The following is a 25,000-nucleotide window of genomic DNA, read 5'->3' as shown; positions in this document are numbered from 1 at the left end:
AGCACTATTCTCTGGATAATCCAAGTAAGACATACATATATATATATATATACACATATACATATATATATATATATACACACACATATACATATATATATATATATATATATATATATTAACATCTATTCTGGACTAGTATGGTCATTTGTAACATGAAGCGATGATAAAGAACATGGTCTGTTTTGACCTTCGTAAACTTGGCCCTCCTAGGAAGAATTGCACAAAAAAAAATCAGACTTTTGCTGTTATATTGAACAGCATGACAGTGCCTTCGAGAAACATAATTTAATTCTTCACTGTGGGACCACAAAGCAGTTACTTTTGCCTTCGCAGTTAGCATAACATTTTGGGAAAAGAAATGTTTAGCATATTTTTCTTAAGCTGCTACATGTCTATTGGTGCATCCCAGGTGAGCGTCAGACTTCCCAGATGTAAGAGTGGAAAATACTGTAACCACTGAACGTGACGCCAATAGTTCTTGTTGGAGATGTTTGGTATCAAGTGTGGTTCTCACACAGCCAAAGGAAGTTGTGAATTTGCAGAGATGACATCTCCTCTGTGCTGGTGTAAGCTTCCTCCCGGCGTCCAAAATCATGCATGTTGGATTTTTGTAAGTTGCCCAGGGGTGTGAATGCCAATGGTATGTAACTGATGTACTGCTCCTCAAAGTCTGAAAACACATGTTTGTCCTCCATTTCATGGCCTCAATGCAGCACGGGCTTTGTCCAAGATGTCTTTTCTCATTTTTGGATAGTTTGGATGAGCAGCAAGGACCTGCAGATTGAGGAAATCCATGTGGGTTTACAACAAAAGCAATCAAAGTTTTTCAGCGGCAAGTAAAGTTTCACGATTTTGAGAAAAAAACTAATCAGGCTTTTTCTGTCAAACAGTATGCAGTAATCTGCTTTCTAAAGTATTTAAAAGTTCCAGTTAAAGTATCAATGATTGTCACACACACACACACTAGGTGTGATGAAATGTGTCCTCTGCATTTAACCCATCACCCTTGATCACCCCCTGGGGTGTGAGGGGAGCAGTGGGCAGCAGCTGTGGCTGCGCCCGGGAATCATTTTTGGTGATTTAACCCCCAATTCCAAGCCTTGATGCTAATGACTCCCATTTTTATAGTCTTTGATATGACTCGGCTGGAAAAGAAAAGAAAGAAGTGAGCCTGTATTTCTGGTCATTAAAAGCTGAAGGTGGATCTGATGTGGACTCATCAGTCTTCTGTGTGTCTCTTCTTGGAGGGCTTACTCATCTCATTGGACTTTTTACGTGCAATGGCAATCAAGAGTTGTTTTTCTATTCTATTAATCATGCGGCCCGAGCTGTAACCTTCCTGAGATATCTTACCTTGTGGCACACGTCGATGGCGTCAAAATAGCGTTTTGCCTTTAAGAAGTTGAAAGCAAGCTTGTATCCTGCAATAAAACATGTATTATTAGCTTCAAGACGCAGCTCATCTTCAGAAGCAGAGGTGGACGTGTGCTTTTACCAATGCTTGGGTTGGAGTGGTTGCCATATTTCCAAGCCAGTTCATAGTTGAATGCTGCATCCCGGAAGGCCTGCTCCTTTTCCATGATGAAACCTCGGTACTCGTAAGCTTTACAGCACGACTGCACAGCAACATCTTAGTTGAAATGATTGCATGTAGTTTTTCAGCAACCTTCAAGGTCTACCTTGTTATGATTGAGGCACCTCTTTAGCAGGTCGTCGGCCAGGTCGTACTTGCCCGAATGGATGTAGATGTCGGCCAGCAGCAGCCAACTCTTCTCAAATTCGTCAGCATCGACAATATTCCAAGTCATCTTTGCTATACGTTTGAGTTGGTTCCTGGCTCGAGGAGTTTGTTTTAACATCATGTAGGCCGTTGCCATGGCCAACAGGGCGGGTACGTGGTCCTTCTGAAGTCAAGCAAAACATCCTGCTTAAACAGGATCACGTATGCAACACCTTGCATCCATCCAGGAAGGTGGTGTGTGTGTGCGTAGTGCAGCACTTGTCATTGTGTCAATGTACACAGGCAAGAATGCAACAATACTGATATGCTTGACTCACCTCATCCATCCAGGAAGGTGGTGTGTGTGTGCGTAGTGCAGCACTTGTCATTGTGTCAATGTACACAGGCAAGAATGCAACAATACTGATATGCTTGACTCACCTTGCATCCATCCAGGAAGGTGGTGTGTGTGTGTGTAGTGCAGCACTTGTCATTGTGTCAATGTACACAGGCAAGAATGCAACAATACTGATATGCTTGACTCACCTCATTGCTTGCGATCTCTGTGAAAACTGACAGTGCTTTCTCGATGTTTGCCTTCAGTTTGGTGACCAATAAGCAGTAGTTTTCTAAGATACGAAGCTGGACGTGTCCTGCTGGTGTCTGTGGCTTTATCTCCTTCACCAGCCTCTCAGCTGTTCTCACGGCAACCTGCTCCGTCTCCTGCTTTTCTGTGGAGTTCCTGGTTGAAACATGGAGGGATTTTTATTTAGATGTATAGTAGATAGATAGATGGATAGATGGATAGATAGATAGATAGATAGATAGATAGATAGATAGATAGATAGATAGATAGATAGATAGATAGATAGATAGATAGATAGATAGATAGATAGATAGATAGATAGATAGATAGATAGATAGATAGATAGATAGATAGATAGATAGATAGTTAGTAGGGGTCTAACGGTACATGTATTTTTATTGAACCGTTTCGGTACGGTGGTTTCGGTTCGGTTCGGAGGTGTATCGAACGACATATTAGGTAGTGCACCGTACGTTGTGTAAACAATGCAGAGCGAGGCAGGCTAGCAGCGACCGGGCTAGGACAACATGTAAAAGCCAGAGCTAGAAGACCCTCCTGCCTCGTTAAGATCTCCCGTTTGGGAACACTTTGGCTGCGCGATACAACATCAAAACTAGGAATGAACACATGTGGAGTTATGTACTTAACAAAAAAGGGTGAAATTTGTGAAAACATGTTTTATATTCCAGTTTCTTCAAAATAGCCACCCTTTGCTCTGATTACTGCTTTGCACACTCTTGGCATTCTCTCCATGAGCTTCAAGAGTTATATATAAGTGTATGTGTGTGTTAGGGGCAGCAAAGCCCTGTCTGTCCGTTATTTCACATGAACTAACATGAACTCCATGGTGTTCAGGGATGAATAGTCTCTCCTATTGCTATTGTACTATTTTTTCAGCTAAGTTATATTAATCATTAGTAATGTAGCAGCCTAGTTTTGAATGGCAGGGTCCCTGCTATCACATGTTGATAAAAATATAACATTTACATAATAAAAGTCAACTACAGGCTTCCCAAATACTGCAATAAATTAAGCATGATGAGTTGACTTGAAACTGTTTAATGTTGCACTTTTTATATGTAGAAGAAAGGTTTTGTCATTTTATTTAATCAAAGCAACAATTTGAGGCAGTTTAATGTGGATTAACGTGGGCAGAATTATTATAGTGTTCCCAATGTTAAAAGGATAAAGCCATTGTTTACAAATTTGGTAAATAAATAACCAAAAAAATTATATTTTGTTGTTTTCTTACTGTACTGAAAATGAACCGCACCGTGACATCTAAACCGAGGTACGTACTGAACCGAAATTTTTGTGTACCGTTACACCCGTACCGTATATATAATATGTAAATATTACATACATGTTTTATTGCTACTATGGTACATTTTTGTCTACTTTATACCTTTTGTTTTCGCCCTTTTGTGTATTATTATCCTTTTCATCCTTTGTAAGTGAGCTACTGTATGGAACAATTTCCCTTGTGGATCATTACAGTTTGTCTAAGTCTAAATGGTTTTCACTTCACAGGTGTGCTTGAAGCTCATGGGGAGAATGCCAAGAGTGTGCAAAGCAGCAATCAGAGCAAAAGATGGCTATTTTGAATATAAAACATGTTATTTCACCTTTTTTACTTAAGTACATAATTCCATCCCTAGTTTCTAAGTGACAATCTACAATGTAAATAGTCATGAAAATAAAGAAAGGCCATTGAATGAACTTTTGGCCTGTACTGATGAAGAAGATAGACTCACCCAATGTCAGCATCTAAATTGGCAAAAGCTTCTCCTCCCATAGTGTCATTGTCAGGATTGATGTAGATTTCAATCATGTTATAAATGGCATTTTGACCCCAGTCGTTGTCTTTCCGTGCTTGGTTAAAGTGTCGCAGGGCAGCGTTAGTTTCTCCCGTGTACCTGAGCACAAGTTCAATACGTTGAGAAGCACAATTTAAGGTTAAGAAAAGCTTTGCAAACTTACCAAAGGTGAAGTCCTTTACAGTAGTTAAAGCCAGGGTCAAATTTGGCCCTTGAAGAATGTTTTTCTGCTCTATCGAAAAATCTTGGTACATCTTCTAATTTCCCCGCCCTTCTCAGCAAGTCAATGAGACGTGATAGTGTTGGGTAGTTGTCTGAAATTGGGGTAGAAAAGTCAATGAGGCGTGATAGGGTTGGGTAGTTGTCTGAAATTGGGGTAGAAAAGTCAATGAGACGTGATAGGGTTGGGTAGTTGTCTGAAATTGGGGTAGAAAAGTCAATGAGCTGTGATAGGGTTGGGTAGTTGTCTGAAATTGGGGTAGAAAAGTCAATGAGACGTGATAGGGTTGGGTAGTTGTTTGAAATTGGGGTAGAAAAGTCAATGAGGCGTGATAGGGTTGGGTAGTTGTCTGAAATTGGGGTAGAAAAGTCAATGAGGCGTGATAGGGTTGGGTAGTTGTCTGAAATTGGGGTAGAAAAGTCAATGAGACGTGATAGGGTTGGGTAGTTGTCTGAAATTGGGGTAGAAAAGTCAATGAGGCGTGATAGGGTTGGGTAGTTGTCTGAAATTGGGGTAGAAAAGTCAATGAGACGTGATAGGGTTGGGTAGTTGTCTGAAATTGGGGTAGAAAAGTCAATGAGGCGTGATAGGGTTGGGTAATTGTCTGAAATTGGGGTAGAAAAGTCAATGAGCTGTGATAGGGTTGGGTAGTTGTCTGAAATTGGGGTAGAAAAGTCAATGAGACGTGATAGGGTTGGGTAGTTGTCTGAAATTGGGGTAGAAAAGTCAATGAGGCGTGATAGGGTTGGGTAGTTGTCTGAAATTGGGGTAGAAAAGTCAATGAGGCGTGATAGGGTTGGGTAGTTGTCTGAAATTGGGGTAGAAAAGTCAATGAGGCGTGATAGGGTTGGGTAGTTGTCTGAAATTGGGGTAGAAAAGTCAATGAGGCGTGATAGGGTTGGGTAGTTGTCTGAAATTGGGGTAGAAAAGTCAATGAGACGTGATAGGGTTGGGTAGTTGTCTGAAATTGGGGTAGAAAAGTCAATGAGGCGTGATAGGGTTGGGTAGTTGTCTGAAATTGGGGTAGAAAAGTCAATGAGCTGTGATAGGGTTGGGTAGTTGTCTGAAATTGGGGTAGAAAAGTCAATGAGACGTGATAGGGTTGGGTAGTTGTCTGAAATTGGGGTAGAAAAGTCAATGAGACGTGATAGGGTTGGGTAGTTGTCTGAAATTGGGGTAGAAAAGTCAATGAGGCGTGATAGGGTTGGGTAGTTGTCTGAAATTGGGGTAGAAAAGTCAATGAGCTGTGATAGGGTTGGGTAGTTGTCTGAAATTGGGGTAGAAAAGTCAATGAGACGTGATAGGGTTGGGTAGTTGTCTGAAATTGGGGTAGAAAAGTCAATGAGACGTGATAGGGTTGGGTAGTTGTCTGAAATTGGGGTAGAAAAGTCAATGAGGCGTGATAGGGTTGGGTAGTTGTCTGAAATTGGGGTAGAAAAGTCAATGAGGCGTGATAGGGTTGGGTAGTTGTCTGAAATTGGGGTAGAAAAGTCAATGAGCTGTGATAGGGTTGGGTAGTTGTCTGAAATTGGGGTAGAAAAGTCAATGAGACGTGATAGGGTTGGGTAGTTGTCTGAAATTGGGGTAGAAAAGTCAATGAGACGTGATAGGGTTGGGTAGTTGTCTGAAATTGGGGTAGAAAAGTCAATGAGGCGTGATAGGGTTGGGTAGTTGTCTGAAATTGGGGTAGAAAAGTCAATGAGGCGTGATAGGGTTGGGTAGTTGTCTGAAATTGGGGTAGAAAAGTCAATGAGCTGTGATAGGGTTGGGTAGTTGTCTGAAATTGGGGTAGAAAAGTCAATGAGACGTGATAGGGTTGGGTAGTTGTCTGAAATTGGGGTAGAAAAGTCAATGAGGCGTGATAGGGTTGGGTAGTTGTCTGAAATTGGGGTAGAAAAGTCAATGAGGCATGATAGGGTTGGGTAGTTGTCTGAAATTGGGGTAGAAAAGTCAATGAGGCGTGATAGGGTTGGGTAGTTGTCTGAAATTGGGGTAGAAAAGTCAATGAGGCGTGATAGGGTTGGGTAGTTGTCTGAAATTGGGGTAGAAAAGTCAATGAGGCGTGATAGGGTTGGGTAGTTGTCTGAAATTGGGGTAGAAAAGTCAATGAGACGTGATAGGGTTGGGTAGTTGTCTGAAATTGGGGTAGAAAAGTCAATGAGGCGTGATAGGGTTGGGTAGTTGTCTGAAATTGGGGTAGAAAAGTCAATGAGACGTGATAGGGTTGGGTAGTTGTCTGAAATTGGGGTAGAAAAGTCAATGAGGCGTGATAGGGTTGGGTAGTTGTCTGAAATTGGGGTAGAAAAGTCAATGAGCTGTGATAGGGTTGGGTAGTTGTCTGAAATTGGGGTAGAAAAGTCAATGAGACGTGATAGGGTTGGGTAGTTGTCTGAAATTGGGGTAGAAAAGTCAATGAGACGTGATAGGGTTGGGTAGTTGTCTGAAATTGGGGTAGAAAAGTCAATGAGGCGTGATAGGGTTGAGTAGTTGTCTGAAATTGGGGTAGAAAAGTCAATGAGGCGTGATAGGGTTGGGTAGTTGTCTGAAATTGGGGTAGAAAAGTCAATGAGGCGTGATAGGGTTGGGTAGTTGTCTGAAATTGGGGTAGAAAAGTCAATGAGCTGTGATAGGGTTGGGTAGTTGTCTGAAATTGGGGTAGAAAAGTCAATGAGGCGTGATAGGGTTGGGTAGTTGTCTGAAATTGGGGTAGAAAAGTCAATGAGGCGTGATAGGGTTGGGTAGTTGTCTGAAATTGGGGTAGAAAAGTCAATGAGCTGTGATAGGGTTGGGTAGTTGTCTGAAATTGGGGTAGAAAAGTCAATGAGACGTGATAGGGTTGGGTAGTTGTCTGAAATTGGGGTAGAAAAGTCAATGAGGCGTGATAGGGTTGGGTAGTTGTCTGAAATTGGGGTAGAAAAGTCAATGAGCTGTGATAGGGTTGGGTAGTTGTCTGAAATTGGGGTAGAAAAGTCAATGAGACGTGATAGGGTTGGGTAGTTGTCTGAAATTGGGGTAGAAAAGTCAATGAGACGTGATAGGGTTGGGTAGTTGTCTGAAATTGGGGTAGAAAAGTCAATGAGACGTGATAGGGTTGGGTAGTTGTCTGAAATTGGGGTAGAAAAGTCAATGAGACGTGATAGGGTTGGGTAGTTGTCTGAAATTGGGGTAGAAAAGTCAATGAGACGTGATAGGGTTGGGTAGTTGTCTGAAATTGGGGTAGAAAAGTCAATGAGGCGTGATAGGGTTGGGTAGTTGTCTGAAATTGGGGTAGAAAAGTCAATGAGGCGTGATAGGGTTGGGTAGTTGTCTGAAATTGGGGTAGAAAAGTCAATGAGGCGTGATAGGGTTGGGTAGTTGTCTGAAATTGGGGTAGAAAAGTCAATGAGGCGTGATAGGGTTGGGTAGTTGTCTGAAATTGGGGTAGAAAAGTCAATGAGGCGTGATAGGGTTGGGTAGTTGTCTGAAAAAAGGTTACAATGATTTTGCTTCACAAGATTTCCTATTATCACACTTTTCAGTTAATAAACCTGCAGTAGTTCACAATAAAACAAGAATCGCGACACGTCCAATGGTATAAATGATTTCTTAAAAAAAGAAATGTTTGTACAGTACATGGGGCCCGGCCGGGCACAGCCCGAAGAGGAGTTCAAGTACCGAGGAGTCTTGTTCACGAGTGAGGGAAGAGTGGATGGTGAGATCGAAAGGTGGATCGGTGCGACGTCTTCAGTAATGCGGACGCTGTATCGATCCGTTGTTGGGATAGAAGGAGCTGAGCCGAAAGGCAAAGCTCTCAATTTACCGGTCGATCTACGTTCCCATCCTCACCTATGGTCATGAGCTTTGGGTCATGACCAAAAGGATAAGATCACGGGTACAAGCGAACCAAATGAGTTTGGGTCTCTCCCTTAGAGATAGGGTGAGAAGCTCTGCCATCCGGGAGGAACTCAAAGTAAAGCCGCTGCTCCTCCACATGGAGAGGAGCCAGATGAGGTGGTTCGGGCATCTGGTCAGGATGCCACCCGAACGCCTTCATAGGGAGGTGTTTAGGGCACGTCCAACCGGTAGGAGGCCACGGGGAAGACCCAGGACACATTGGGAAGACTATGTCTCCTGGCTGGCCTGGGAACGCCTCGGGATCCCCCGGGAAGAGCTGGACGTAGTGGCTGGGGAGAGGAAGGTCTGGGCTTCCTTGCTTAGGCTGCTGCCCCCGCGACCCGACCTCGGATAAGCGGAAAAAGATGGATGGATGGATGGATGGACAGTACATTTTGGAAAATAACTGTGTTTTACAAGGGGGGTTGTAATACAACTGTGCGACATTGTTAATATGAACCTAGCCGTGTAAAAGTATTGTAAAAGCTATACAGGATGACAAGAATGTCACTCAAGAGACTGCATCAAAGGACAAGTGAAGTGAATTATATTTATATAGTGCTTTTCTCTTGTGATTCAAAGCGCTTTACATAGTGAAAGCCATTATCTACATTACATTTAAAGCAGTGTGGTAGCAGGTGTGTAAAGCATCTTTCCACTAGATGTGGTGAAAATGAGGGGAGCAGTGGGCAGCAGCGGTGGCCGCGCCAGGGAATCATTTTTGGTGATTTAACCCCCAATTCCAAGCCTTGATGCTGAGTGCCAAGCAGGGAGGTCATGGCTCACATTTTTATAGTCTTTGGTATGACTCGGCTGGGGTTGGAACTCACAACCTACCCATCTCAGGGCGGACACTCTAACCACTAGGCCACTGAGTAGGATGGCAGAAGTGGGGATCGAACCTGGAACCCTCAAGTTGCTGGCCCAGTCGCTCTATCAACTAAGCCACGCTGCCCCCAAGTTTCAAACACAAACACAGATTTGGCCTCCTAACTCTTTTATTGTGTCAAGCCATATTTATGTGGCCCGCAACAAGATTTTATGGGAACTGCCAAATCATTTATTTGGCCTGTGAAAGCCAGGAAATAATCATGTACTGTTGGGCTCATTGTATATGTCCTTTCAATTTGAACAGAAAAGTCTACTGCATGTACTATATATATATAGACCAAAGTGGCGTGGGAGGAAGGAAAACTGTCAGATGTGTATATGAAGTGAAGTGAATTAGTGAATTACATTCATATAGCGCTTTTCTCTAGTGACTCAAAGCGCTTTACATAGTGAAACCCAATATCTAAGTTACATTTAAACCAGTGTGGGTGGCACTGGGAGCAGGTGGGTAAAGTGTCTTGCCCAAGGACACAACGGCAGTGACTAGGATGGCGGAAGCGGGAATCGAACCTGCAACCCTCAAGTTGCTGACACGGCCGCTCTACCAATCGAGCTATACATATGTATATATATATATGTATATATATATATATATAATACATGCAGTACAATTTTCTATATATATATATAATAAAATCTCCTGATGATTGAGGGAACCCCTCATGAAACAGTTCTGTAGAGATGAAGTAGTCTTATGATTTTTTCCCACACCTACATATATATATATATATATATATATATATACATATATATATATATATATAGTACATGCAGTACACTTTTCTGTCCAAATTATATATATATATATATATATATATATGTGTGTGTGTGTGTGTTATTGCCACTACAAAGTTACATGCAAACAGTTTTAGTATTTTGTTTTTTTTAGGACGTCAAAGTGAGTGCAGTGAAAAATGCTAATTGTGGCTTCAGACATTTGAACAGTACTGTACATAAATATAAGGATCAATGAAATCACGTGGTGATTTTGCACCTGGCTTGCGCTCCAAGAGTTGTTGATAGCGGAAAACCGCCTGTTCATAGTCTTGTCTCCTGAACATAAGGTCAGCCATCATCTAAATAGAAAAACATGTTGGAATACTAAGACTCTCCAAGGAGATTATGAGCAGAAATGCAGTAAAAGACACACACACCAGAGTTGCATCCTCATTAAATTGGTCGTTCTTCAAGATGACACTGCATTGCTCTTGGCACGCATCCACTTGGTCGAGTGTGAGCAAAATCTGTGCCAGCTCCAGCATCACCTGAAAATAGTAAGTTTTGTGAACAAATGATATCTTGTTGATAAATCCAACAATCCCTGGGAGGCTTTGCAATGTTGGTCAAAGTAATGATGAGATTGTAAAAGATGCTTAGGCTGAAGGGAGGACATAGAGGATGTACCAACCTTGTGATCAGTCTCACAATACACAAGAGCTTCTTTGTAGGACTTGATGGCACTCTCGTAGCCCCTCTGACTTGTGTAGTGTTGCGCCATCTCCGCACAGATCTTGGTGGCCAGCTGCTTCTGCCTGGGGATGGCGTCAGGATCCTCCAATTCCAGTCGCTTCAGTACCTTGGCCTGGACATCTCGCGCCTGCCAGTTTAATTCATGACAATAATAGCTACCATCATTTTTAATTAATATAGTCCTGAGAACACAAAAACATTTTTAATGCTAATGTGTGTTGATTCAATGCGGTGTAACTTTTTTTCCCAGAGATAGTGGCACAGCATTTTCATCAAATAAAAACACCAAAAACAAGAACTACTTACTTTTTGAAGGGACAGTAAAGCTTCTTCTGTTTTATCAACCTTGTTCTGGACTTTGGCCAACAGCATTAGATACTGGCAATCCTGTGAGAGTCCACTCAGTTCGTCCACTTTGAACATAAAAAAGTCCACATTAGAAACATTGTTTGGCAGTGGGTCAGACTCTAATCTTCTTCAATATGCATGAATACTATAAAGCAGGAGTCTCAAACCTCTGTCTACTTTAACAAAATAAAAATGGCCTCGAACTTCTCATTTTATGTAACATTTATTTTCATAGCTTATTTCAGACCAAACAGAATACGCTTGTACAAAATGTTAGTATTTACAAGGTATATTTGGTATTAAAAACATCTGTTCATCTGCATCCTATGCATTTCTCTCAAGTGCAGATTTTTTAATCATTATTTAAGATACTTGATAAAAAATTATGGATTTTGTGTTTTATCTATATTAAATTGCACTTTGTTCGGGAAGCAGTGTGGTCAGTGTCTTCCTGCTATTTTGTGGTGATGTGCAATTAAATAGTTCTGAATTGAACAGCAAATATTATCAGCTGGTGAGCCACTGGTAACTCAAGCTACTGTTTGGAGCCCTGCTATAAAGTATATTCTCCGTAACTTTGTTTAACATGGAAAATATGTTATATTGGAGGCTATACTGTAATTGGTAACTAATCATTTATTTTCTTTTATTCAGAGATGGACATAGAAACACACTTTTTGCAAATGTTTAAAATTAGGGACGGCGTGGCGCAGTGGCAGAGTGGCCGTGCGCAACCCGAGGGTCCCTGGTTCAAAACCCACCTAGTACCAACCTCGTCACGTCCGTTGTGTCCTGAGCAAGACACTTCACCCTTGCTCCTGATGGGTGCTGGTTGGCGCCTTGCATGGCAGCTCCCTCCATCAGTGTGTGAATGTGTGTGTAAATGTGGAAGTAGTGTCAAAGCGCTTTGAGTACCTTGAAGGTAGAAAAGCGCTATACAAGTACAACCCATTTATTTATTTCTTTAAAAAATGTATTTCACATTTACCTAAAATCAGTGACGGAATTTTTTTTTCACAATATTCGATGTATTTTATTTTTCAATGATATAAATGTTAAAAAGAAACTTGGTAGAGTGACTTTAGTATTTGCCCTAGAAGAGGTCATTTGTATACCTGGCTGATGAGAGAGAGCGTCGTGCAGAACTCTCTCACAGCGCTCGTATTGCTTCATCTTCATCAGCAGCTCAGCGAGGTCATAGCGCAGGAAGTTCTGTTGCTCGGTCTTCAGGGCAGCTTCGTAGTAATGTATTGCCTGTGCAACAGGAGCTTTGTGCCAACACTGGCTTCTCTTATAAAAGGGAATTACGTGTTGCCGCAAAAGCTGAGACAAACCTTGGCGTAGTAATGAGTCTTGACCAGAGCTTTGCCAAACTTGCTGGCAAGAGCACCGTCGTTGGGGTTTTTCTCCAATGCGTGTTCATAGACCTCGATGGCTTTCTCTGCCTGCAGGTAAACAAAACATACACTCATTTAGTGCTCTTTTCAATCCTATTCAAGCATGTGTTGTTTATCATCATCATTACGTCAATGTATTATTATATCATTCAATGTATGTAATGGCAACTTGGTTTCAGATTATACATCGAGGTGACAAGCAGAGAATTACAAAATGATTTTTGTTGTATGAACAGATAATATTCAAGTTTAGAAGATAGCTTTGTCAACACCGAAATATCAAATACATTCATCAATAACAATTAGGTGCATTTTTCCAGGCTTTATGTAGGCAAATCTGTACAATTAAAAATTGAATGTAAACTAAATTAAAAGTGATTCTCTAAATTGTATTTAGATAGTGTTTGGTTTTTCAAATTGTAATACAAAAAGATGACAATGATTATTGATATGAATGTTGACAAAGCAAAATGTTCAAGTTCAATGATGTTGCATTTGTGTTCTTCTAAGAAAGAAAATAGCCCACTTGTCAGTTTCTACAACAGCCATTTACCTCCAGAATGTGCATGTAAGTGTCACCTAGCAGGATGTATGTGTGAGGACTTGGCAGCTTGTCCACTATTTCCCTGGAGAACAGACACAAGTGCTTTACTCCACACCAATATACTGTTACACGCTTATAGCAACATTTATTTCATCACTCACCTGTAACAATACTTTAACAATGCTTTACTCCACACCAATATACTGTTACACGCTTATATCAACATTTATTTCATCACTCACCTGTAACAATACTTTACTCCACACCAATATACTGTTACTCTCTTATATCAACATTTATTTCATCACTCACCTGTAACAATACTTTAACAATGCTTTACTCCACACCAATATACTGTTACACTCTTATATCAACATTTATTTAATCACTCACCTGTAACAATACTTTAACAATGCTTTACTCCACACCGATATACTGTTACTCTCTTATATCAACATTTATTTCATCACTCACCTGTAACAATACTTTAACAATGCTTTACTCCACACCAATATACTGTTACTCTCTTATATCAACATTTATTTCATCACTCACCTGTAACAATACTTTAACAATGCTTTACTCCACACCAATATACTGTTACACTCTTATATCAACATTTATTTCATCACTCACCTGTAACAATACTTTAACAATGCTTTACTCCACACCAATATACTGTTACACTCTTATATCAACATTTATTTCATCACTCACCTGTAACAATACTTTAACAATGCTTTACTCCACACCAATATACTGTTACACTCTTATATCAACATTTATTTCATCACTCACCTGTAACAAAACTTTAACAATGCTTTACTCCACACCAATATACTGTTACACTCTTATATCAACATTTATTTCATCACTCACCTGTAACAATACTTTAACAATGCTTTACTCCACACCAATATACTGTTACACTCTTATATCAACATTTATTTCATCACTCACCTGTAACAATACTTTAACAATGCTTTACTCCACACCAATATACTGTTACACTCTTATATCAACATTTATTTCATCACTCACCTGTAACAAAACTTTAACAATGCTTTACTCCACACCAATATACTGTTACACTCTTATATCAACATTTATTTCATCACTCACCTGTAACAATACTTTAACAATGCTTTACTCCACACCAATATACTGTTACACTCTTATATCAACATTTATTTCATCACTCACCTGTAACAATACTTTAACAATGCTTTACTCCACACCAATATACTGTTACACGCTTATATCAACATTTATTTCATCACTCACCTGTAACAATACTTTAACAATGCTTTACTCCACACCAATATACTGTTACACTCTTATATCAACATTTATTTCATCACTCACCTGTAACAATACTTTAACAATGCTTTACTCCACACCAATATACTGTTACACTCTTATATCAACATTTATTTCATCACTCACCTGTAAAAATACTTTAACAATGCTTTACTCCACACCAATATACTGTTACACTCTTATAGCAACATTTATTTCATCACTCACCTGTAACAACTTACATACAGACGCTTGTCCTTTTTGTGCTTCAGGTACAGGTCTGCCATCTTCTGCTTGGCTTGTATGTAGTATGGCTGCTCATGTGTAATATTTCTGAGCATGCTCAGTGCCAAGTCGGTGTCACCTCGAAGCAAAGCCAGGTCCGCGTTGGCAATAGTGACTCGAACCTCTTCAGGAGTCCCCAGGAACTCATTGATAGCATCCTGCATTACCTTGGCTGCTTCATGCTGGAACATTTCATTTGTTAACACAAAATATTCCACAAACACATTGCACATGGTTTATACCTGTTCTCCATTACGCCAGAGGGCCTCAGCTAACTCCAAAAAGATGGAGACACAGTCTGCGGGACTCAAATGGACCGTCTGGTTTTTGCACTTTGCTGAAGCAGCCCTGCAGACTCCTGGAAGACTCATTGCCATTTGTAAAGTCTGAATAGCCTCGGTCAGCTCTCCCGTTTTCTTCTTTGCCTGAGCTTTGATCAGGAGGTACAACGGATGTTCTCGAATCTGGAATAGACAAGCAGCTTGTGGTTGAAGCACCCTTGTCATGATTCCACAAGGCATTTTGGACTGTGTCCTTTATTTTACTGTGTTTGGAATTTCCTGTGTTGGTAGTGTTTCCTGTTTAGTCCATGTGTTTTGCAGCACTTTCACTTTGTCCATGGTCCTGCCAACATGCCTGTTCCAATGTGTTAGATTTATTTCCATCCTGTACCCTCCTTTCATGCTGGTTCATCATCTAGTGTGGGCCACAGTATTCTGTTGCTTTCTGATTTCTACTCTACCTTTTCTTCTGCCTAGTACGTCATTAAACGACCTTCAGCCTGCACGTTGCTTGCCTTCTCTGCATCCTGGGATCATGCCAACAGCCGACACGGAGCATCGTCACAACTCTAAACCCCCCGAAAAAAATATATTTTACACTCTGTGTTATTGAATAAGTGGGGATGGGAACAGAATATAAATATGACAAACACCTTTTGCAACAACATTGACACACTGTCAAAAATCTATTAACTTGTCAAGCGCTTCAAAAGTAAGGATCGACCGATTAATCGGCAAATTTGGCATTTTGACATACAAGGGTATCTGTCTTTTTTTTCACAACTACAACATAACTACATCAGCAGATACAATACACATACATATGATATCGGTATTTAGTATTTAAAAAATAAGTAATCAGTGAAGCATTTAGCCCGAACATCAGCCCTTTTGCCCTGCATGAGAACAGATCCAATTTTGCCCATTTTCTAAATTATTTAAGAATAAAAATGACTCTCGTTGGCAATAATTCTGCCAAAATATGTTTTAAAAAAATTGACGGGGCATTTAGGTGAGTTATTGTGAGAATTATTCTCCCGTCTGCTCAGCTGTTTTGCCTGCAATGCTCACACAGCCACTATTTTTCTTTGAATGCAGTGCTGATTGTCTGCAGTAAGTCTCCTTTTGCCATACCATCAACCGCAGGTTTTCCTTAAGTCTTCAAAAAATAAAAATATATATATTTTTTAAGCTTCTCAGGCAAATCATATAGTTGATGTAGATGCCCATATCGGCTGTTCACATTTACTTTACAAAAGAGAAGTGTAGGATACTTCTCTTGTTGCCTTATTTGTATTTGACTAGACATGCACCTGGGGATAGGTTGATTGGCAACACTAAACTGGCCCTAGTGTGTGAATGTGAGTGTGAATGTTGTCTGTCTATCTGTGTTGGCCCTGCGATGAGGTGGCGACTTGTCCAGGGTGTAACCCGCCTTCCGCCTGATTGTAGCTGAGATAGGCAACCGCGACCACGAAAGGGAATAAGCGGTAGAAAATGGATGGATGGATGGATAAATGTATTTATATTATCAGTTGGTGCCAAGCTAAAGTCTTAACAAGCTACGAGGCTTTGTACTGCCTCTGCCTCTGCAATACCCAGCATTGTCCCACCCACACAACCATCTGATTGCTTAGACACAGAGCGGTGACAGCCAATCAGCAGTGCTTATTAAGAGTGCTTTTCAGTGGTAGTCAGAGCGCATGGAATCAGTGCTCACGGCAGAGGCAGGCAGAGAGGAGAGATGTGCGGGTTAGCAGAAAGGTGTTTAGCAGGTGATCATTATGCAGCGGACTCTCCCCAAATGATAATAAACACCTCCCAGTCAACTACTAGTAACATCACTATGACCCCGTTGACCTTCTAGAAATGTAAGCGGCAGCTCAGCTCTCCCGCAGTTCTTGAGGTGAAGGCTAATTAGCTTTTAGCGTAACGTTAGCTCATTTTGCGGTGTGTGCATGCATGCGTGCATGCATGTGTGTGTTACGGAGAGCAAAGCCCTGCCTGTCTGAGAGAAAAACAAACATTATTGACCTATAATTAACAACTAAGTTATTTCACTTTACCCTTTTCTGTGTTGAAGCAGCAAAAACGGACATGATGTTAAATGAAGAGTTTCTGTCTGTGATAGTGTATATAATAATGCAAGTGCATCGTAAAGCCTACATGAACTATTCATCCAGGGATGAATAGTCTCTCCTATTGCTATTGTACAATTTTTTTTAGCTATAGTTACATTATTAATTAAAAATGTAGCAGCCTAGTTTTGAATGGCAATGCTATCACATGTTGATAAAAATATAACATTTACATCATAAAAATCAACTACAGGCTTCCCAAATGCTGCAATAAATGAAGCATGATGAGTTGAGCATATGTCAGCATGTGGCCCCATTTTTAACTCTTTGTTTCCAAGGCTTATTTACAGTAAGTCATTAATTTGACTTAGTCATTATTTTAACTTAGTAAATATTCCCTTACAAAGACATCATTATTTTGACTTAGTAAATATGACCTTACAAAGACAAAATAATGACTTGGTATCTCAGGTAACTAGGACTGTTTTGTGCTTTGTTTTTACTTTACGGAAAAAATATCAGGCCAAATGGTGACGGGCCAAAACACACTGTTCCTTAGCCCCACCACCTTAACTAACAAATATCCTGGGGGAAACACTGAACCATCATTTCAGTTTTTGTCCTTCTTTCCTGGCGTCTTCCAGGGTCCTTTTGTTTGTTTGCATTACTGCACCAGTATATCAAGGACGCAGCCATCTTAAAAAATGTCTCCACTATAAGCTACGTAAAGAAGGCCTACATGTTGGCAATATTTCAGGGTTGCTCACGAGAAAACCCTACAATTTAATATATCCATAAACTGCTATAAAATTGAGTTGTTGGCGACTTATTGTGATTTTTTTTTTTTACCAATTTCCACAAGAAATTGCTATTTTGAAATTCCAATGTTAAGGCTTGTCTGATTCCCAGCATTAGACACACATAATAAAGAAGTTTGTGAAATCCCCCCATGTTTTTGGTGCCAAATTAACATCAGCGCCGTATAAAAACATTATGAAGTTATTGGTCCCACGTCTCCTAAAACAACTTAAAACCTTGTCTAGCCAATTACTGATGTATGCTAGTATACATATAAATCTTGACTCCAAATATAGGTTATCGGTTTCATTGACGACTATTAATCGGTATCGGCCTGGAAAAAAACATATCGCTCGACCTCTATTCAAAAGCCTCAATATTTAAGAGTTGGTGCTAATTTTTTTATGTTCCAAGAAAAGCAACATTGGGGTATTTTCTTTTTGTGTTAGACAGATGTCCACAGGAATTGTAGTTTGTGTTCTATTAAATAAGGTACAATCGCTGAAAGGTGATATAATGAAGAATTATAGACAAAATATCCTGTTCAACACCAAACAAAAATGTGTGAAGGATAGACCGCCATGACCACGAGGATGGCCTTACCTGAAAATTATGGCTAAGGCAAAGTTCCAGTGACTGGAAACACTGAGAAAAGTTCTGGCGCAGCAAGTGGATCTGTGCCATGAGTAGATGAGCGTCCGTGTGAGAAGGACACTGTTCCAGGCAGTGATGTAGACTGCTCTGAGCAGCATCAACATCACCTGAATCAACCAAGACATCAATCATTGAAAAAAATGTTCAATATGTGTAGAATGCAATGCAATCCTCACCAGACTGATATCGGACTTTGGCTTGCAGGAAGACCCCCTGAAGAAGACCTGGCACCATCTTTACCACCGTGTCCAACAGCGCTGCACAATGTCTGAGCAGTGGAGCGGGAGACTGGCCTTCAGCGGCAAGCTGAAACAAAAACAGCCAAGGAATTTTATAACAATTCACTTTTGAGGTAAAAAAACAACTAAAGCCGGAGTGGCAAACCTTTGTAGGACACATAGCAAGATACTCCTTGACAATCTCCAGCAAGAAGTCAGGGTTCAACTTCTGAAAGTACTCCACACTAAGAGGAAGCCCCTGCAGAGAAGAGAAGTGGGTTTCCACTGCATCGTCCAGGAGCTTGGTAACCTCTTCTTGGGGACGGCGCTTCTGAAATGCCACAAGTGCACGCAGATAGAGGAGATCCTAGAGGGGTTGGAAAAACAAAAAAGCATTTATTTAAGATGTTTTTCCCCCTGAAGAATTGATCTTGAAATGACTATTCTGCACCCCTGATTTTCCTATAGATTGCTGAATTTCCGTTAGAAATTCTAGTTGTTGGTCCGCATCTTCAAGGCGACCCTCCATCAGTTGGCACTTAATTATACCTGTGCAACAAACATATAAATACATTTCTGGGTTTGTGTCGTTGATCATCAGTTACCATTGACTTACTTACCAGTCAGTGCAGGTAGACTGGTTTCATCCAGAGTCATAGCAGTCTTGTACCACTTCATCGCCTCCTTGGTTTTACCCAGGAGAACCATAAGGTACCCCAATTCTGTGGCAATATCAGAGTTTGATGATGTCACACAGAAGGCGTTTTCCACCATTCTGAATATCTTTTCAAGCACTGCCTCATTTCGGCCACACTAGAAGGAATTTAGAAAGCAGCCCGTTGTTTGCATTACGCACAAGCTGTGACAAAAACAGACAAGAAATTGTCTTACCACTCGGGTGAATGCCAGAGACATGTTGTAGACCAGCTCAGGGTTTTGTGGTTCCAGGACCTCCAGACTGCTGATGACCTTGGAAAGATGCTTTGTCGACTGTCAGGTGGGATACAGAAACAGCATGAGTAAAGTAAAGAGCCCTTCTATTTACCAAGGTTGAGTTGGTAAAGTACCTCAGCGTTAGCTCCGTTCTTACATAAGCAATGCAGAGTTAGCATGTGTAAAGCATCCAGGTTGTTTTTATCCATTTGGAGAAGTCTAAGAATGAGACAGCATATGTAATATTTAACAATCATACTTCATCCAGGTCTGCTGAAAAGGCAGAATTGAAGGAACATGATGTGTTTTGACTCTTTATCATCAAAAGTCTCACTATAGTCATTGCATGTGAATGAGTTATTATGAAAAAGGATTATTTAAGATTTGTCCGGCAAAAACTGGAGCTTCATTTACCTGACAGCTGTCTCTATGCTTTGCTCCCAGTCTTGAAGATTTAAAAACAACTTCATCTTCTTAATAAGAGCAGGCAAGAACCCCGGGTAAATGGCAATGACCTTGTTTACCACTTCTAATGCTCCAGAATAGTTCTGACGATATTCATAGTATTGCGCCTTGGATGGAAGAGACATGAAGTAGTAGACACAACAAAAACAGCATGAACTTGCATACAAACTAAGGACGTAGTTTGTGAAGCCTATTTTAATTCTCACCTTTCCCAATAGAGCAAAAACATCTGGTCCCTCCTTCAATCCTTCATCAAAATATTTCCCAGCCTTTCTGGCATACGCCTCTTTCCCACATGTCACGTCTATCCAGGCTTTCAGGATTACTCCCTAACCAAACAATATCAGTCAAATCTACACAACATCCCTGCGGCAAGGTCTCACCTCTTTAGAGCCATTGGAGAGTTTGATCATCCGCTCTGTGTATTCCCTCGCTTTATCATTTCGACCGAGGAGCCAAAGAAACATCCCGGCGTGATACAGGCTCTGAGGAGATGCACTTTTTCGATCCTCTTTAATTTTAACTTCAAGTTCGTGAATTATGTCTTTGTCTATGAATAAAAAAACAGAAAATCAATGATTGCCAATATGTCTGACAAATGTTTATGTCGAGGAAAAAAGGCTTTGTTGCCTTACCTGGGTTGGTCTTTTTTTTCTCTGCATAAACAAGTGCCATTGAAGTGCAAAGAGACACATCTGGTGTATCTTTTATTGTGTCCAACTCTGCTGTGGCTTCTCCAATTTCATCTGACGTCCATCGATGAGTCAAGTTTAAAGTAGCATACACACAAGCAGACAGGTCTCATGGTGCAACTTACCTTGCATCAAAGAGCCATAAGCATGGAAGAAAGTGAGGACAGGGTCACCTCGGAATGTTGCCAGAGCGGCTGCTGCAGCATCCATGGCGTGCTTGAAGTACTTCTCATTGCAGTAGTATCGGACTAAAGCCTGGGAACAAACAGCAAACACTTGCAAGCATCCGGCTGTGACAGCACCCTAGTAACCGAGGTAAGGAGGGAGTTACATGGGTGTGACAGCACCCTAGTAACGGAGGGAAGGAGGGAGTTACATGGGTGTGACAGCACCCTAGTAACCGAGGTAAGGAGGGAGTTACATGGGTGTGACAGCACCCTAGTAACCGAGGTAAGGAGGGAGTTACATGGGTGTGACAGCACCATAGTAACGGAGGTAAGGAGGGAGTTACATGGGTGTGACAGCACCCTAGTAACCGAGGTAAGGAGGGAGTTACATGGGTGTGACAGCACCCTAGTAACGGAGGTAAGGAGGGAGTTACATGGGTGTGACAGCACCCTAGTAACGGAGGTAAGGAGGGAGTTACATGGGTGTGACAGCACCCTAGTAACCGAGGTAAGGAGGGAGTTACATGGGTGTGACAGCACCCTAGTAACGGAGGTAAGGAGAGAGTTACATGGGTGTGACAGCACCCTAGTAACGGAGGTAAGGAGGGAGTTACATGGGTGTGACAGCACCCTAGTAACGGAGGTAAGGAGGGAGTTACATGGGTGTGACAGCACCCTAGTAACGGAGGTAAGGAGGGAGTTACATGGGTGTGACAGCACCCTAGTAACGGAGGTAAGGAGGGAGTTACATGGGTGTGACAGCACCCTAGTAACGGAGGTAAGGAGGGAGTTACATGGGTGTGACAGCACCCTAGTAACCGAGGTAAGGAGGGAGTTACATGGGTGTGACAGCACCCTAGTAACGGAGGTAAGGAGGGAGTTACATGGGTGTGACAGCACCCTAGTAACGGAGGTAAGGAGGGAGTTACATGGGTGTGACAGCACCCTAGTAACGGAGGTAAGGAGGGAGTTACATGGGTGTGACAGCACCCTAGTAACGGAGGTAAGGAGGCAGTTACATGGGTGTGACAGCACCCTAGTAACGGAGGGAGGTACATTCAAACGAGCCTCATGCTCGGTCAAAGTGCATTAAATGTGTGTAATAATGAGCTGTTTAACAATCATGGCTTGTACATATATAGTACATAGATAGTATTTAGTTAGTACATAGATAGTACACAGATAGTTCATAGGTAGTACACAGATGATGGCACATAGATAGTACATAGTTAGTACATTAATAGTACACAGATAGTACATAGATAGTACATAGTTAGTACACAGATAGTACATAGATAGTACATAGTTAGTACACAGATAGTACATAGTTAGTACACAGATAGTACATAGTTAGCACACAGATAGTACATAGTTAGCACACAGATAGTACATAGATAGTACACAGATAGTACATAGTTAGTACACAGATAGAACATAGACAGTACATAGAGAGTACATAGATAGTACACAGATAGTACATAGATAGTACACAGATAGTACATAGATAGTACACAGATAGTACACAGATAGTACATAGATAGTACACAGATAGTACACAGATAGTACATAGTTAGTACACAGATAGAACATAGACAGTACATAGAGAGTACATAGATAGTACACAGATAGTACATAGATAGTACACAGATAGTACACAGATAGTACATAGTTAGTACACAGATAGAACATAGACAGTACATAGAGAGTACATAGATAGTACACAGATAGTACACAGATAGTACATAGATAGTACACAGATAGTACACAGATAGTACACAGATAGTACATAGCTGCGCTTACCAAGACTGTCTCTTCATTCTCCATCTTGCTTGAAACCCCGTCAGCCTACGCAAGAAGTGAACGCACAATAATGACTTCTGGAAGCGTCGTATTTGATAAAGAAGTTGTCGTCGCCGCATGGAGCTCACCTTTCTTGTTGCCTTAGCAACCTTCTTCTTCTTCTTCTTCTTCTTCTTCTTCTTCTTCTTCTTCTTCTTCTTCTTCTTCTCCCGTCTTGTTCGTGGGATTTACACTGTGCTGCCACCACGCGGGTGAAGTGGAAACTTCAAGTGGGCACAGCTTGAAATATCTCATTTGTTTGTATATACTAGACTGCCAGGCATTAAATGTGTCCACTGCAGTTTATGTTAAATATGTCCACTGCAGTTTATGTTAAATATATCCACTGCAGTTTATGTTAAATGTGTCCACTGCAACTTATGTTAAATGTGTCCACTGCAGTTTATGTTAAATGTGTCCACTGCAACTTATGTTAAATGTGTCCACTGCAGTTTATGTTAAATGTGTCCACTGCAACTTATGTTAAATGTGTCCACTGCAGTTTGTTAAATGTGTCCACTGCAGTTTATGTTAAATGTGTCCACTGCAACTTATGTTAAATGTGTCCACTGCAGTTTATGTTAAATGTGTCCACTGCAGTTTATGTTAAATGTGTCCACTGCAGTTTGTTAAATGTGTCCACTGCAGTTTATGTTAAATGTGTCCACTGCAGTTTATGTTAAATGTGTCTACTGCAGTTTATGTTAAATGTGTCCACTGCAGTTTATGTTAAATGTGTCCACTGCAGTTTATGTTAAATATATCCACTGCAGTTTATGTTAAATGTGTCCACTACAGCTTATATTAAATGTGTCAGTTGCTGTGGATATTTTTTTTTTCTCCTTTTCATTTATCATTTAATTGTATGTAATGCTGATTGTTTTTTTTCTTTTGTTTGACTGTAATGAATGACGTACAATTTCAATGGAACAGAATTGCAGACAAATGTCACACTTTGGGAAGGATTATTTCTTTGTTGACGTCACGGTTCAAGGAAGCAACTCACTTCCGGTCTTGGTGAGCCAGCTCATTCCTTTTCAAAATGGGGGTTATTACAGTTGGGCGTCACGGGGAAATAACAACTCGTGTATACGTTTCTATTTTTCCCTTATTGTTTTTCACATAATTGCACTTTTGATGGTATTTTTCCCAGTAAAAAGAAATAAGTAGCTTGTGGTAACAAGCATAGTGTTCGCTGCCCCCTATTAATCCACTAAATGGTTTGGTCCTCACTAATATTAGGAGTGCTGATGAATTATTTAGCTTTTGGCTATTTATTTGTAATATGTCTTTTGCATCATTTGATTAAAATGGTATATTTGTAATTTTCTTTCGCCGACTAGACAACGCTCATTGGTCATAACATTAGGTACACCTGCAAGGTATTTGATGCGTCACATAAAAGGATGGATGGACGTTCTCAGCACTGCAAAAAGTGCGTGTGGCGACGATGCAACACATTGTAAACAAGCTTTAATGCAACACATTGTTAACAAGCTTTAATGCAACACATTGCAAACAAGCTTTAATGCAACACATTGCAAATATGCTTTAATGCAACACATTGTAAACAAGCTTTAATGCAACACATTGTAAACAAGCTTTAATGCAACACATTGTAAACAAGCTTTAATGCAACACATTGCAAATATGCTTTAATGCAACACATTGCAAATATGCTTTAATGCAACACATTGCAAATATGCTTTAATGCAACACATTGTAAACAAGCTTTAATGCAATATGGTAAACATGCTTTAATGCGGAAAGTCCAAACCCAGCCATACAAAATGGAGAATAAAGACACAACAATGGTAAGAGCATTTAAGCTTTCAGTTTAGAAGCGCCATAAACTACAGCAAATTACATTTCGTTTGGTAATGCAATTTGAATGAGCCTGTTTTTCTGTGTTTGAAATTCGTTTCCACTGATCAATAACAAATATAACTAAAACTTTAGTTAAAAAAAACAGGGAGGGATTTTGTCATTGGAGCTCAAGGACTGTCAACAAGTTGCAGTGAAAAAAATTGTGATGGAAAATATATAAAATATCCCCCCAAAAAACAACTTTATACGGCCAAAAAAGCCTAGCACGTCTGTCAAGGAGCCAAGAAAGATCATTATTGCTTTTGTCTTCAGCTGACAGGCGGGCCAGAATGAAAATGGCGTTCAAATACAAACATGACCATGCATGGCCGCCTTTACACTGCACACCGAATGTCCTTCTTGTGCCTCATATGACACATATATCATGCCTCATATGACACATATATCATGCCTCATATGACACATATATCATGCCTCATATGACACATATATCATGCCTCATATGACACATATATCATGCCTCATATGACACATATATCATGCCTCATATGACACATATATCATGCCTCATATGACACATATATCATGCCTCATA

General features: G+C 40.6%; 2 protein-coding genes across 4 annotated transcripts in view; one reads left to right on the top strand and one right to left on the bottom strand.

Moving 5' to 3' along the window:
• Positions 1-273: 273 nt before the first annotated feature.
• ttc21b (tetratricopeptide repeat domain 21B) lies at positions 274-22,741 on the bottom strand. Of its 3 annotated transcripts, none has more exons than XM_061878943.1 (30): positions 22,668-22,741; positions 22,540-22,584; positions 20,698-20,827; positions 20,516-20,626; positions 20,264-20,430; positions 20,087-20,209; positions 19,830-19,987; positions 19,550-19,634; positions 19,374-19,472; positions 19,103-19,295; positions 18,934-19,031; positions 18,649-18,849; positions 18,441-18,570; positions 18,214-18,371; positions 14,696-14,917; positions 14,397-14,635; positions 12,879-12,951; positions 12,263-12,373; positions 12,044-12,182; positions 10,887-10,993; positions 10,519-10,707; positions 10,265-10,375; positions 10,105-10,186; positions 4,290-4,440; positions 4,064-4,225; positions 2,270-2,465; positions 1,683-1,907; positions 1,499-1,619; positions 1,357-1,424; positions 274-777 (listed from the first exon to the last, which is right to left on the bottom strand). In XM_061878943.1, exons 2-30 carry the CDS (start codon positions 22,561-22,563, stop codon positions 700-702), a joined length of 3,951 nt encoding a protein of 1,316 aa, XP_061734927.1. In that variant the 5' UTR covers positions 22,564-22,584; positions 22,668-22,741; the 3' UTR covers positions 274-699. The 3 variants fall into 3 exon arrangements, 2 of the variants coding, with proteins under 2 accessions (XP_061734927.1, XP_061734928.1); XM_061878944.1 differs by having other exon boundaries at positions 1,683-1,904; XR_009802863.1 differs by lacking the exon at positions 274-777 and having other exon boundaries at positions 1,389-1,424; positions 1,499-1,633; positions 1,702-1,907.
• Positions 22,742-23,867: 1,126 nt separating this feature from the next.
• LOC133537857 (tetratricopeptide repeat protein 21B-like) overlaps positions 23,868-25,000 on the top strand; it is a 41,229-nt gene continuing 40,096 nt past the window's right edge. Inside the window, exon 1 of the mRNA XM_061878942.1 lies at positions 23,868-24,392. Within this exon, the coding sequence (XP_061734926.1) occupies positions 24,315-24,392 (78 nt within the window). The 5' untranslated portion in view covers positions 23,868-24,314. The remainder of the gene's footprint in view (positions 24,393-25,000) is intronic.

Source organism: Nerophis ophidion, linkage group LG19, assembly GCF_033978795.1.
Source record: "Nerophis ophidion isolate RoL-2023_Sa linkage group LG19, RoL_Noph_v1.0, whole genome shotgun sequence".
Classification (NCBI taxonomy): Eukaryota; Metazoa; Chordata; class Actinopteri; order Syngnathiformes; family Syngnathidae; genus Nerophis; species Nerophis ophidion.
The sequence above is the reverse complement of the archived record's forward strand: the minus strand, read 5'-3'. Positions and strand labels throughout refer to the sequence as shown.

Coding starts and splice junctions, on each gene's coding strand:
- ttc21b (XM_061878943.1), bottom strand. CDS start 22,563: ATGGAGAATGAAGAGACAGTCTTG. Junction 19,635..19,829: donor AGCATAGAGACAGCTGTCAG/GTAAATGAAGCT, acceptor TCTCATTCTTAG/ACTTCTCCAAATGGATAAAA. Junction 18,850..18,933: donor AATCTATAGGAAAATCAGGG/GTGCAGAATAGT, acceptor CAACCCCTCTAG/GATCTCCTCTATCTGCGTGC.